Genomic DNA, 12,827 nt, shown 5'->3' with positions numbered 1-12,827 from the left:
TCCATGCTTGCATTTAGGAAATGGACAGGATCATAAATTCAAGGTCATCCTCAGTTAATAGAGTGCTGGGCCACTCTGTGTTACCTAACACCCTGTGTCATAAAATTAAAACAAATAAACTAGATGACCATAAAAGAGAACTCAGATTCTCCTGCACAGGGACGAGACCAGTGGAAACGCGGGTGACGGTGGGGACTGCAGGCACCCGCTCCGGTAGAGGGCGCCCTGTGCCCTGCGCCCCGCGGGGTCACCGCGCCCCCTCCCCCGCGCCCTGGCCGCACTTTCTAGGCTATTTTTACGCACGGACACCGGACACCTGGGCTGGGGAGGCGGCGGTGGCGGCGGTGGCCGGGCGTCGGGGGCCATACGTCCGTCCGTCCGAGCGTCCGACTGCGGGTTCTCCAAGGGCTGTGCGCGCACCATGGAGCCGCGGTGCCCGCCTCCTTGCGGCTGCTGCGAGCGGCTGGTGCTCAACGTGGCCGGGCTGCGCTTCGAGACCCGGGCGCGCACGCTCGGCCGCTTCCCGGACACGTTGCTCGGGGACCCAGTGCGCCGCAGCCGCTTCTACGACGGTGCGCGCCGCGAGTACTTCTTCGACCGGCACCGGCCCAGCTTTGACGCCGTGCTCTATTACTACCAGTCGGGTGGCCGGCTGCGGAGGCCCGCGCACGTGCCGCTGGACGTCTTCCTGGAGGAGGTGTCCTTCTACGGGCTGGGCGCCGCGGCGCTGGCGCGCCTGCGGGAGGACGAGGGCTGCGCGGTGCCCCCAGAGCGGCCCCTGCCGCGCCGCGCCTTTGCGCGCCAGCTCTGGCTGCTCTTCGAGTTCCCCGAGAGTTCGCAGGCTGCGCGCGTGCTCGCCGTGGTCTCCGTGCTGGTCATCCTGGTCTCCATCGTTGTCTTCTGCCTCGAGACCTTGCCAGACTTCCGCGACGACCGTGAGGACCCGGGGCTCGCTGCGGTGGCCACTGGCCCGGTGAGGGGCGGGGCCCGGGTGGAGAGGGGCAGGGATTGGGAGAGACAGGGAGGCACCTTGGAAGACCTGGCCAATCAGAAGGCGTGTCAGAGGGCAGAAGGATAAAAGCACTTAAAAAAAAAAAAAAAATCAAAGACGTAAACCGGATATGGTGGGCACCTTTGTTCTGTTGTTGTTTTTGTTTTTGCTTTTTGTTTTGGTCTTTTTGAGACAGGGTCTCCCTGTAGTCCCAGCTGTCCTGGAACTCACTATGTAGACCAGGCTGGCCCTGAGCTCACAGAGATCCGCCTGCCTCTGCCTCCCGAGTGCTGGGATTAAAAGGCGTTTGCCACCATGCCCGGCTGTTGAGCACCTTTGTGAATCCCAGCATAGGAGGAATAGGGGGAAGCCCTAAGACAGGGGAATTCCCACGAGTTCAAGGCCAGCCTGGGATACTGTGTGGGACCTTATCTCATAATCAAACAAGGACTGGGGATGTAGCTCAAAGGTAGAGCATCTGCCTAGAATCCACCAGTGAGTGAAGACAGGATGAGGGGTGGGGAGGCAGGGATTGGAAAAGAAAGGGAGGAGGTCTTTGAAGACGTGGCCCACCAGAAGGAGTGGAAAAGGGTGGGCTAAAAGCACCAAAAATCAAAGATGTAAACAGTAAGGTGACTCATGTATGAATCCATTTCTGCGTGTGTGTGTGTGTGTGTGTGTGTGTATACACTGAGACTGGATTCCCACGAGTTCAAAGCCAGCCTCCGTTACTGTCTGAGGCCCTGTCATAAACAAACAAACAACAAACAAGGCCTGGGAATGTAGCTCATCTGTAGAGCACCTGCCAAACCCGGGTGAAAGGCTAGGGGATTCTAGGCAGGGGCTCTACCCTTGAGCCACACCCCAGCCCCTCACTGGTGGATGCTAGGCAAAGCTTTAGCTTTGGGCCATGCCCCACTCTCCACTGGGGGATTCTAGGCAGAGGCTCCACCACTGAGCTACACCCTCACTGGGGGATTCTAGGCAGGGACTCTAATGATGAGCCACATCCCTAAGCCCTCTTTCCATCTTTTTGGAGACAGTCTCAGTAAGGTGCCCAAACTTGCATTGACTTCCCTCCTCCCGCCTCAGTCTCGGAATACCCTAGACAGCAGGCTTGTGCCACTAAAGCCCAGGAGGGACTCCACCTTTCCAGCTGCCCAGAGGTCTGCAGATCAGAAAGTCAGTGGTCCAGAGACAGTCCCTGGGGTTCTGAGAAGTTATGTAAGACAGTCAATCACTGAGGACCTTGGGACTGTGGCCTGGTCAATCTGTTGAGAGTGCTCAGACAGTCAAACCATAATGAAAGTTGCTGGACTCTCAGCCCTGGCCAGGCCCTCCTGACCCCTTTCTGTCTCCCCTGCAGTTCCTCGCTCGGGTGAATGGCTCCATGTCCATGCCGGGAACACCTCCCCGTTTACCCTTCAATGACCCATTCTTCGTGGTGGAGACTCTATGTATCTGTTGGTTTTCCTTTGAGCTGCTGGTGCGCCTGGTGGCCTGCCCAAGCAAGGCCATATTCTTCAAGAACGTGATGAATCTTATCGACTTTGTGGCCATCCTGCCTTACTTTGTGGCTCTGGGCACTGAGTTAGCCCGGCAGCGGGGTGTGGGTCAGCCTGCCATGTCCCTGGCCATCCTAAGGGTCATCCGACTGGTGCGGGTCTTCCGAATCTTCAAGCTGTCCCGGCACTCGAAGGGCCTACAGATCTTGGGTCAGACACTGCGGGCCTCGATGCGTGAGCTGGGTCTTCTCATCTTCTTCCTTTTCATCGGTGTGGTCCTCTTTTCCAGTGCGGTCTACTTTGCTGAAGTGGACCGAGTGGACACTCATTTCACCAGCATCCCAGAATCCTTCTGGTGGGCAGTGGTCACCATGACTACAGTTGGCTATGGAGACATGGCACCTGTCACCGTGGGCGGCAAAATCGTGGGCTCTCTGTGTGCCATCGCGGGAGTGCTCACCATCTCTCTGCCTGTGCCTGTGATAGTCTCCAACTTCAGTTACTTTTATCACCGGGAGACAGAGGGCGAAGAGGCAGGGATGTACAGCCACGTGGACACGCAACCTTGTGGCACACTGGAGGGCAAAGCAAATGGGAGCCTGGTGGACGCTGAGGTGCCTGAACTTCTCCCTCCACTCTGGGCTCCCCCTGGGAAACACCTGGTGACTGAGGTTTGAGGGACAGCTGAGGTCTGCAGGAAGCAGTGGGGAGGGAGGGAGGAAGGGAGGCAGGGGAGGGACTGGGTTTAGGAAGGACTAGGGTGAATGGATTTGCAAGGGGAACATAGAGTCTACTGGGTCCTGTTGTGTGATAGTTCCATGGGGGCATAAATGGCCATGTTTGGAGTGAGCCCAGGGCTTCCCCACTGGTGTATACTGCAGGGTTGGGCAAAGCTCAAGGGAGCCCTTTGGGGCAGTGCTGAAAAAGGCTTGGTCATATCCAGTGGTGATTTTCCTGGGTCTGTGTGGGGTCCGCCGTTAGGGGTGAGTGTGGGTATGTTTCATTCAACTGTATGATGTGAGGTTCTGTGGCATTATTAGGAGGGATTGTGTGGCTACATGGTCATGATTGATGGCATTATGTAGAGTTTCATGGAAGAGTGTATGAATTTGCTCTTCTAGGACGGGTGTTGATTCAGGTTCTGTGAGCTTTGGAGTCTCATAGAGACAGAACGTGAGCACTCTGGGTTCTGATGGATCAGGCTAGGTTGGAATGTGAGACCTGGCCAGGAGGTCGGGGAGGAGGGGACAACACAGCCAGAGACTCAGAGACCCTGGGGGAGGCCAGAGACTCCGGAGAGTTAGAAGATTCTCTGTGATGTGAGCTGAGCTGTGTGGTCACGTGAGTCTCATGGAGACTGGAGTTGGATTTGATGACTGCTTTGGTCTCACAGGGTCATGTCCCTGGTGTCACTGTGAGTTCTGTAGGAATGTTGAGTTGAATTTAACTGTGTGTGAGGGTCACAGCACCAGGTCTGACTCTCAGTCACGAAGCAAGTGTGGGCTTGTGCACTTGTGTGGCCCACTGAACAAGCTTGCCTGGGATGTTCACCATAGAGACCAGTAGTTTCTGTCTCCCTGACTGGAGAGAGACAGACAGAAAGAGAGAGAGAGAGAGAGAGAGAGAGAGAGAGAGAGAGAGAGAGAGACAGAGAGACAGAGAGACCCAGAGAGACCAAAGAAACCCAGAGACCTAGATAGATTAGATAGATGATAGATGATTGATTAGATAGATAGATAGATAGATAGATAGATAGATAGATAGATAGATAGATAGATACCCAGACAGAGGGAGAGAGACCCAGGGAGAGGGAGAGAGAGAGAATGAGACAGAGACAGACAGAGACCCAGAAAGAGAGGCGACAGAAACTGAAAAACAGGCACCAAATGAAGACAGATCCCATATCTTCAAATTAAATATGAGAGAGAGAGAGACAGAGACAGAGACAGAGACAGAGAGACAGAGAGAGGAGAGCAAAACCATGGTGACCCTGAGCCCATGGGTCACCCTCTTCTCTTCATTGTAAAGGCCTCTAAGTCATGACATCATCATCCCCAACTACCCAGGAAGGTCGCCACACTCCGGAGGTGGGCGGGCGGGGGGGATCTGTGTTTTCCAGGGCAAAAATTCAAGGCTGTAAAGGGTTGTGGCTCTCCCCGCCAAGGTCACACAGCACGTCACAGGGCCAGGTGGCCTGCCTGTGACGCCCCCACAGCTTCTAGTGCGCAGGGACCGAGGCCACTGGCCCTTCGTCTTACAAAGAAGACACTTTGGAGGGGATGGTGTTTCCCTAGGCTACAAAGAGAAATATTTTCAGAGTCCCCCGAGACAGAGGAGCATTTTAGAGAAGAGGAGGGAGGTTAGAATCACTAACACAGTGTTCAAGGTATTTGACTGGTATTAACTTATTAAAACCTGTCCACTGTTACTGAGTGCTGTGTTATTTTTGATAACAATGTCACCTGACTTGGTCATATGAACTCTTGCTTAAGACTCAAGGGTGAAGCATCACAGGGGGACTGGCTGGGATGACATGGCTCCTCTGAGCCATCTCAGCCACCAGACAGCAACAAGGGGGCGTTGGGGGAAAACTCCTTGCTACCAGCCACCTTGTCATACCAGAGAAAAAGTGAGCGGTCAGTGTTGAGTGTGACAGTTGTGGAAAAGACAGACTCTCCAAGAGTGGTTACTTCATTCTGACATCCAGAAAAAGTCATATTCAGTCACAGAAATGGAGATTGACCTGCTCACAGGGACCAAAGACAGAGATGTGGAACCTGGACTCAGTCATAGTATCCAGGGAGGGGAAGATGGACCCAGAGGGAGAGAGGACAGCTGTCAGGCAGAAGAGAGGATGGGGAGATGGGGGAGGGAGGACAGAGACCCAGGGTAGGAGTCAGACCCAGAGAGAGGACAGAGATCTAGAAGGAATGGGAGACAGAGAGAGACAGACAGAGACAGAGAGACAGAGACCCAGAGGGAGGGGAACAGAGGTCGAGAGAGAGAGACAGAAAGAGAGAAAGAGAGACAGAGAGAGAGGAGGACAGAGATGGGGGGTCAGACCCAGAGAAAGAAGGACGGAGATCTAGAGGGAATGGGAGACAGAGGAAGGGAGGGAGGGAGGGAAGGAGGGAGGGATGAAGAGACAGAGACAGAGAGAAAGAGATAGGGGGTCAGACCCAGAAAGAAGACAGAGACCTAGAGGGACCAAGACCCAGGGAGAGAGACAGACAGATAGAGGCAGACCCAGAGGAAGGGAGGGAGGGAGGGGGAGAGAGAGAGAGAGAGAGAGCGAGGGAGGAGAGAGAGAGAGAGAGAGAGAGAGAGAGAGAGAGAGAGAGAGAGACCCAAGAGAGGGGACTGAGGCTCCCCCTGGCCTCTTTGCAGACTCCTCCCTCTCTCCCTTTGTCCTGCTGGGACTGGAGCTTGAGTCCCTTGATGGAGATGTATCTGGAAAGAGAGAGAGGTGACCCAGGCTGGGAAGTGTCCCTTCCCACCTCCAGTAAACAACTGGAGTGCACTTTGAGTCACCCTGGCTGGGATGGGGACTCTAGGGGAACACCCTAATCCGGGGATACCCTTTCTGCCACCTTGCCATGCTATATTTAGGCTGGGGGACAGGAGCTGTGTGACCCCCACCCCAAGGCAAGTGTCAGGTTTCCTCCTAAAAATAGCTCAGGGGAAGGGGAGCTGGAGTCCCAGAGTGGGAGTGTGGGAGTGTGGCAGAGCCACCCAGGGGACCGTCCAGCTACAGTCTGCTTCTTTTGGGGTGTATCCCTCCCTCTGGGAACCTTGTTTCTCTGGCTGGGTCTCTGTCCCCTTCCTCTGGCTCTGTCTTTTCTTCTTCAGTATCTGTCAGATAGGTTTGCCTAGGCAGCTCCTATTCTTTTTTTAAAAAATATTTTATTATTTCTATCTTATGTGTATGCATGTATTGCCTGCATGTAGGTAAGTTCACCTGTGTCTTGCAATGCCCACGGAGGACAGAAGAGCTGTCAGATCCCCTGGAACTGGAGTTATGGACAGTTGTTAGCTGCTATGTAGGTGCTGGGATTCGAACCTGGGTCTTCTGCAAGAACAGTCAGTGTCCTTACCACTGAGCCATCTCGCCAACCCCGGCAGCTCCCATTCTTAAAGCCCACCATGATCTTCTCACGCCTGTGATTACCTTGAATTTTTATTATTCAACCTAAAGGCAAGACCTTTTCCCTGGTCCCCAGCCAGGAAATTCCAGAACAGAGGACTATGTGGGGGCACAGCCACTGTCTCCCCACGTCCAGCCTTATCACTACACAAGCCCAGCTGGCTAATGTCTGGCAGAGAGATCCAGGGAGGAGGGATAGGAACAGAGAGTGGGAACCTGCTGCAGACACCACAGCAATCTCAGGCCTGAACCCAGGACTGAGGGAGAAGGCCCGGGGCTTGGACCCTGGGTTTGAGGGAGGAGGGCTGGGGTCTGAGGGAAGAAGGCTGGTTTCCAGATTGCCAAGTCTGATGGAGGAGGGATAGGGCCTGGTCCCCTCCCTGGGTGTGAGGGAGGAGGGATAGGTCCTAGATGCCTAGGTCTGGGGTAGGAGAGCTGGGACCTAAGGGAGCTGGGGGAAGAGGTTGGGGGTCTGGACTCCTGAGCCTGAGGGAAGGGCCTGGGGTCTGAATCCCTGGGTCTGAGGGAGAAGGGCTAGAGTCTAGACCCTGGGTCCAAGGGAGAAGGCTGGGGTCTGGATCCCTAGGTCTGAGGGAGGAGGCTGGGGCCTGGATCCCTAGGTCTGAGGGAGGAGGGCTTAGGTCTGGATCCCTGAGTCTGAGGGAGGAGACTGGGGAGGACTCCTGGGTCTGAGTGAGGAGGGCTGGGGTCTGGACCCCTGGGTCTGAGGGAGGAGGGCTGGGGTCTGGATCCCTGGGTCTGAGGGAGGAGGGCTGGGGTCTGGATCCCTGGGTCTGAGGGAGTAGGGCTGGGGTCTGGACTCCTGTGTTTGAGGAGGAGGGTTGCGGCCTGGACTCTGGGGACTGCGGCGGCCAGGCCGGGCTTCCGAGGTTTGGACACGCGAGTGCACGGCGGGATCCCCCGCCCCTCCTTCGCTCCGGCGCCGCCCCGCCCCCGCCCCAGACCCAGGCCCTCCCAGGCGCAATCGGCGAGCAGCGGGCGACCAGCGGGCGTCCCTGCTGCTAGCAGCGGGAGGAGGAGCCGCAGCCCAGGGGCAGCCAGGGAGCAGAGAAGGGCGCCCCAGGTAAGAGCTCCGCGCCTCCTCCCCGCAGATTCCCGCGTCCGGGTCGCCCGGCCCCCGGGTAGGGAGTGTCGGGGGCGGGGCCGGCAGGGGGTGGGGCTTGGCGGAGGAAACTGAGGCAGGACCGCAGGTCTCCAAGGTGGAGCGGATTCCCTAGCTCGGACTCAGTAATAGAGATCCCCGACCCGGGGACTTTCCGGGGTGAGGAGGCAGGGGAGTCCTCGTTTCTGAGCATCTTGGAGGAGGGGGCCGCCACACGAGAACACCTGGGTCTGGGGGAGGAGGCTACTGGAGTCCAAGAAACCTAGCCTGCAAGAGGGGGACGTCTGGGAACCAGGACACCCAGCCAGTCTGCAAGAGGGGGATCAGGAATCCAGGACACCCACTTAGTCTGCAAGAGGCAGATCAGGGATCCAGGGCATCCAGTCTGCAAGAGGAGGGCTGGGAACCAGGACATTCAGTCTGCAAGAGGGGGATCCGGGAACCAGGGCACCCAATCTGCAAGAGGGGGGCACTGGGGGCTTGGACCCCTATGTCTAAGGAAGGAGGCAATGTGGGACCTGGACACCTACCCCAGGAAGAGGCAGCAGGCACCCGCACTCCGGTGTCGGGCGGTCAGTCTCTGCCCCGGTGCACACCCCACACTTCCCATTCCCCCATCTCGGAGCCAGGCCAGGCAGACGTTCCAGGTATGCGCAGTCAGAGTCTTGGGCGGGCCCTGGCCTGTCCTACGGGGAGCGAACATTCCAGGAAGCAGCCCCAGGGACCCAGAGCCCTGAGCGTGGGCCGGCAGGGACCTGGGGTGTCCAGGCCGGCCCTGCCCCCGCCATGTCTGGTTGAGGAACGCGAGGAGGGAATGCAATAATCTTTTCCAGCCTGCCTCACCTGCCCCTCCTCTCCGCTCCCCCCAGCAGCCTGCCATCCGCGCCCCAGCAGTCACCTGCACGGGGAGGGAGGGGCTCTGGAAGGGGGCAGGGCTTCGACTCCGGGGTACCCTAGGCGTTCCAAAGCCTCTGGGAAGAGGTGTGGTTTTTATTTGGGAGGAAAGGGTTCGGGCTTTCCCCCCACCTGCCTATATAACTGGTTTCCTTCCATTCCAGGTGGTTTTTCCCTCCCTCTCCTGAGATGTCAGGGAGGGAACCACCTGTATCCTCCTCCATAGGGGCCCCACAGAGCCTGGGGGCCCCCAGCCCCAGAGCACGGAGCTGGAGGAGGCGCTGCTGACAGGTCTGGTATCCATTCACCTGCTTCTGGAATGTTCTAGAAAAACAATAGTATCTCCATCTTTCTCCCAGTCTCTCGAAGCCCCTGAGTCAAGATCACACGTAGGGAAATCGAGGCCATGCAAGTGGCAGGACTCAAGGGTTCCTCTGGGTGATCCATAGGGGTGGAGATGAGGGTGGTGGTGGTGGACATGTGGCTTTATTGAGTTCAAATCCCGCCTGTACCACTGGCTGGCTGTATGACCTGGGAGAAAACATGAACTTCCCTGAGCCCGTATTTCTCCTTGTGCTTGGCTATTGACTATTTATTTATTTATTTATTTATTATTGTTTATTTATTATTGTCCAGGTCTTGCTATTTATTCCTGACTGGCTTGGAACTCGCTATGTAAACCAGGCTGGCTCACAAGCTTGGGGCCATCCTGCCTCTGCCTCCCGAATGGGGAGGTTAAACGAGTGCACACCCACACTTAGCTTTGGCTATTAATTTAAACTAGTTGGATAATTATTGTTAACTTAGAAGGGGACAACATGCCCTGGGTTCTAAAATGCAGAAGGGCTTTTCAAAGTCTGCCACGCAGCAGGTCGTCCTGGGGGGGGTCCCCTTACTTTGTTCCCCAGGTAAAGGCCAGCCTCTCTGTTCCTTTCTTTAGGTGCTCAGCCATGCGCCCTCATCCCTCCTGCTCCCTCCTCATCCTCTTCCTCTTCCTCCTCCCCAGCATCCCCATGGAGCCCCACCCCCCATCCTCCACACTGCCCCCCTTTCTGGCCCCTGAGTGGGACCTTCTATCTCCCCGCGTGGCCCTGTCAAGGGGCGCCCCTGCTGGACCCCCTCTTCTCTTTCTGCTGGAGGCCGGGGCTTTTGGGGAACCGGCGGGCGCCCCAGCCAACCGCAGCCGGCGTGGGGTGAGCGAGACAGCGCCCGTGAGCCGCCGGGGAGAGCTGGCCGTGTGCGACGCAGTGAGTGGCTGGGTGACCGACCGGAGGACCGCCGTGGACTTGCGTGGGCGCGAGGTGGAGGTGCTGGGAGAGGTGCCCGCGGCAGGTGGCAGCCCCCTGCGCCAGTACTTCTTCGAGACACGCTGCAAGGCCGAGAGCGCTGGGGAAGGAGGACCCGGAGTGGGCGGAGGGGGTTGTCGCGGCGTGGACCGGAGGCACTGGCTCTCGGAATGCAAGGCCAAGCAGTCCTATGTGCGCGCGCTGACCGCGGACGCGCAGGGCCGCGTGGGCTGGCGCTGGATTAGGATCGACACAGCCTGCGTCTGCACGCTCCTCAGCAGAACTGGCAGGGCCTGAGGCCCAGGCTTAGGAACTCCCTAGGCTGGGGAAAGGAGAGAGCTGGATGCCCAGGGACCTCAGGACTGGCCTGGCTGCTCTACGTGCCTTCTGTTTAGGAACTGAAATGACTACACAATTAAATCTCTCAATCTGTGTAGAATGTGCTGAAACCAAATGGGGTTTCAGAGGATGCATAGGAGTTCTGGAAGAGCATCACAGTACTAATGATGATGATAGTAGCCAATGTTTGCTGTCTACTGTGTATCAGCCATAATACATGACTCTTTAAGTCCAATTCCTGTGGGCTTGACCACCTGAGTCACTGACCATCCAACCTCAGAGGCCCCTGGCCCACTCTAGCCAGAGGAAGAAGTGGACAATACCTCAGAAGGTGCTAGTGAGCTGGAGATGTGGCTCAGTGGGTAGAGTGCTTGCCTCGCATGCACAGAGGCCTGGGTTCCATCCCCAGTCCAGCATAAACCAGGCATGGTGGTGCATGCTTGTAATGTCAGAACTTGGGAGGTGGAGGCCTGAGGATCAGGAGTTCAAGGTTATTGTTGGTGAAATATTGGGTTCCAGGTCAGCGTGGACTACACAAGACCCTGTCCCAAAAAAAAAAAAAAAAAAATGTGTGAGAGGGTCCAGGCAGGGGCTGCAACATGGTCTGATTTCTACTCCCCTTCCCTGTTCAAACCATTACCTCACATCCAGAATAGACCCTAGATTTTTTTGGTTTTGCTTTGGAGTCTGGGTCTGATGCAGCTGAGGCTGGCCTCAGACCCTTTCGGTATGGGGTTCCTGCAAGCTAAACAATCACTCCATTAACCAAGCTACATCCGTGTGTATGTGTGTGTCTGTGTGTGTGTTCCAGGACAGGGTCTCATGACTCAGGCAGACCTAGAACTAGCTATGTAGGGGAGGATGACCTTACTCTCTTGAGAGCTGGGATGACAGGGTCTCACTGTGAGGCCAGTGTTAAGGGATAGCGGTTTCTTCCTGTATCACCAGGCTGGACTCGAACTCATGACCCCCTAGCGTCCAGCCTCCCCAGGGTTGGTAAACATATTCTTTGAAGCCCAGCTTCCCAGACCCTGAGTGAAACTGGGCTCCTGGGCAGGCTTAGGCTGCCCCCGCCCCCATGCTGTGAGAATCACTCTGTTCCTTGTCTTTCTAACCACCTCCCTCTCCGTCTCTCTGACTTCCTGTGTCTCTTGTCTGTGGGTGAGTAGCCCAGGCCCCTCTTCCCTGCTAAGTGCTTCCCGGTGTATCCCCGCCCCCTCCTCCACACACCCAGGTGGAAGTTTTCAGCCAAATGAAAGGCAGACAGGACGGGGGACGCTGGGCCTTCGGCCCCCTTACAGAAGAGGGAAGAATCCAGAGCTGTCTGGAAATTGTTACCCCGGGGTGGGCTCGGCCTGGCAGCGGGGGAGGCAACTCCAGGGCTTCGCCAGGCAGAAAAAGGATGTTCCCTCGCTTGGCTTCCCTCTCCACCTCGAATCTGCCTGTCTCGGAGTCTCCAGCATCCCACCCCCTCCCCTGCCTGACCCCCTACTTCCTCTCCCCATCTTTTTGAATTCTTCTCTCTCAGAGTCTCCCCCCGTCCCCACCATGTGTCTTGATCCTCTGTGGGGGGTTCTTCCTTGGGGTCTCCATCCTCAGCTCTCAAAGTCCCAGTCTTAGTTCCGGGTCCACCTACACTCTGGTAGGCTCTTCATTGGCTGGCTCAGGGTGGGCGGGTTCTGTTACCTGGTTACCTGTGGCAACAGCCACAACAAGTCGGCTTCTGGACTTCCCAGGGTGGGCGGGGTAGGACTATGGGTGGTCGGACCCTAGCCCTGCGATATGGGCCCCCTTGGTCCCCCATTTCTGAAACCGAGGTACCTGGAACCTGGCGCAAGTGGCATCTCACCAGCAGCGGGGTCGCCCACTACTGGATCCCACCCTCCCCCTTTCCTCCGCCCACTCTGCAGGTTCGGGGACCCTGGGCGCAGGGCAGGACCTGGAAGAGGGCACAGGAACCTGGGTGGAAAGGACTCCGGTTTGGCAACTCCTGGCTACAGGAGGAGGGGCCTTGGAGCCTGGTTACCCAGGGCTGAAGGCAGGAGGGGTCGGGGAGGCAGGGCGGACTCGGGGGTCTTGGGCTGACTTCCGCACCTTCTCTCCAGTCTACGGTGGCCGCGCCCCTGCCCGCTGCTGCCAAGCAGGATCCGCACATCTGGGCATTTGACGAGGTCATTAGCAGATGGGAGACCACTTCGGGCTCGGCGTACTTGCCCAAGTCTCACGGCGGGCCCTGCGCTCAGCCCAAGGCAGCAGAGCCTGAGGATCCCCGGCGCGCACTGGGGGTGAAGGGGTTGGCGGAGAAGGTAAGGTCTGGAAACCCGCAGTTATGGGTGGGGTGCGACAGGGCTCGACACCTGACTTTCTTGCTCCCTCACCTTGGATTTTTTGAAAAAATATTTTTTAAAAATTGTCCCCGGGCGTGGTGGCGCACGCCTGTAATCCCAGCCCTGGGAGGCAGAGGCAGGCGGATCTTTGTGAGTTCAAGGCCAGCCTGGTCTACATAGTGAGCTCCAGGACAGCTGGAGCTACAAGGAGACCCTGT

The 12,827-nt window shown here is 57.1% G+C and overlaps 3 protein-coding genes across 5 annotated transcripts in view; all 3 read left to right on the top strand.

Annotated features, from left to right (window-relative positions):
* Positions 1-217: 217 nt before the first annotated feature.
* Positions 218-3,195, top strand: Kcna7 (potassium voltage-gated channel subfamily A member 7). The gene is made up of 2 exons (XM_008845025.1): positions 218-973; positions 2,358-3,195. The coding sequence occupies exons 1-2, from the start codon at positions 422-424 to the stop codon at positions 3,171-3,173; spliced, it is 1,368 nt and encodes a 455-aa protein (XP_008843247.1). The 5' UTR covers positions 218-421; the 3' UTR covers positions 3,174-3,195.
* Positions 3,196-7,688: 4,493 nt separating this feature from the next.
* Ntf4 (neurotrophin 4) lies at positions 7,689-10,393 on the top strand. The gene is made up of 3 exons (XM_008845024.3): positions 7,689-7,724; positions 8,822-8,948; positions 9,598-10,393. The coding sequence occupies exon 3, from the start codon at positions 9,608-9,610 to the stop codon at positions 10,238-10,240; it is 633 nt and encodes a 210-aa protein (XP_008843246.1). The 5' UTR covers positions 7,689-7,724; positions 8,822-8,948; positions 9,598-9,607; the 3' UTR covers positions 10,241-10,393.
* Positions 10,394-11,982: 1,589 nt separating this feature from the next.
* The window catches only part of Lhb (luteinizing hormone beta polypeptide), a 4,051-nt gene continuing 3,206 nt past the window's right edge, over positions 11,983-12,827 (top strand). For all 3 annotated transcript variants that reach the window (XM_029569376.1, XM_029569377.1, XM_029569375.1), the window contains exons 1-2: positions 11,983-12,192; positions 12,388-12,588. In XM_029569376.1, coding sequence (XP_029425236.1) covers positions 12,037-12,192; positions 12,388-12,588 — 357 coding nt within the window. In that variant the 5' untranslated portion in view covers positions 11,983-12,036. The remainder of the gene's footprint in view (positions 12,193-12,387; positions 12,589-12,827) is intronic.

Source organism: Nannospalax galili, unplaced genomic scaffold, assembly GCF_000622305.1.
Source record: "Nannospalax galili isolate Female #2095 unplaced genomic scaffold, S.galili_v1.0 scaffold960, whole genome shotgun sequence".
In the NCBI taxonomy this organism is placed as follows: domain Eukaryota; kingdom Metazoa; phylum Chordata; class Mammalia; order Rodentia; family Spalacidae; genus Nannospalax; species Nannospalax galili.
This window is presented reverse-complemented; position numbering and strand designations above follow the sequence as displayed.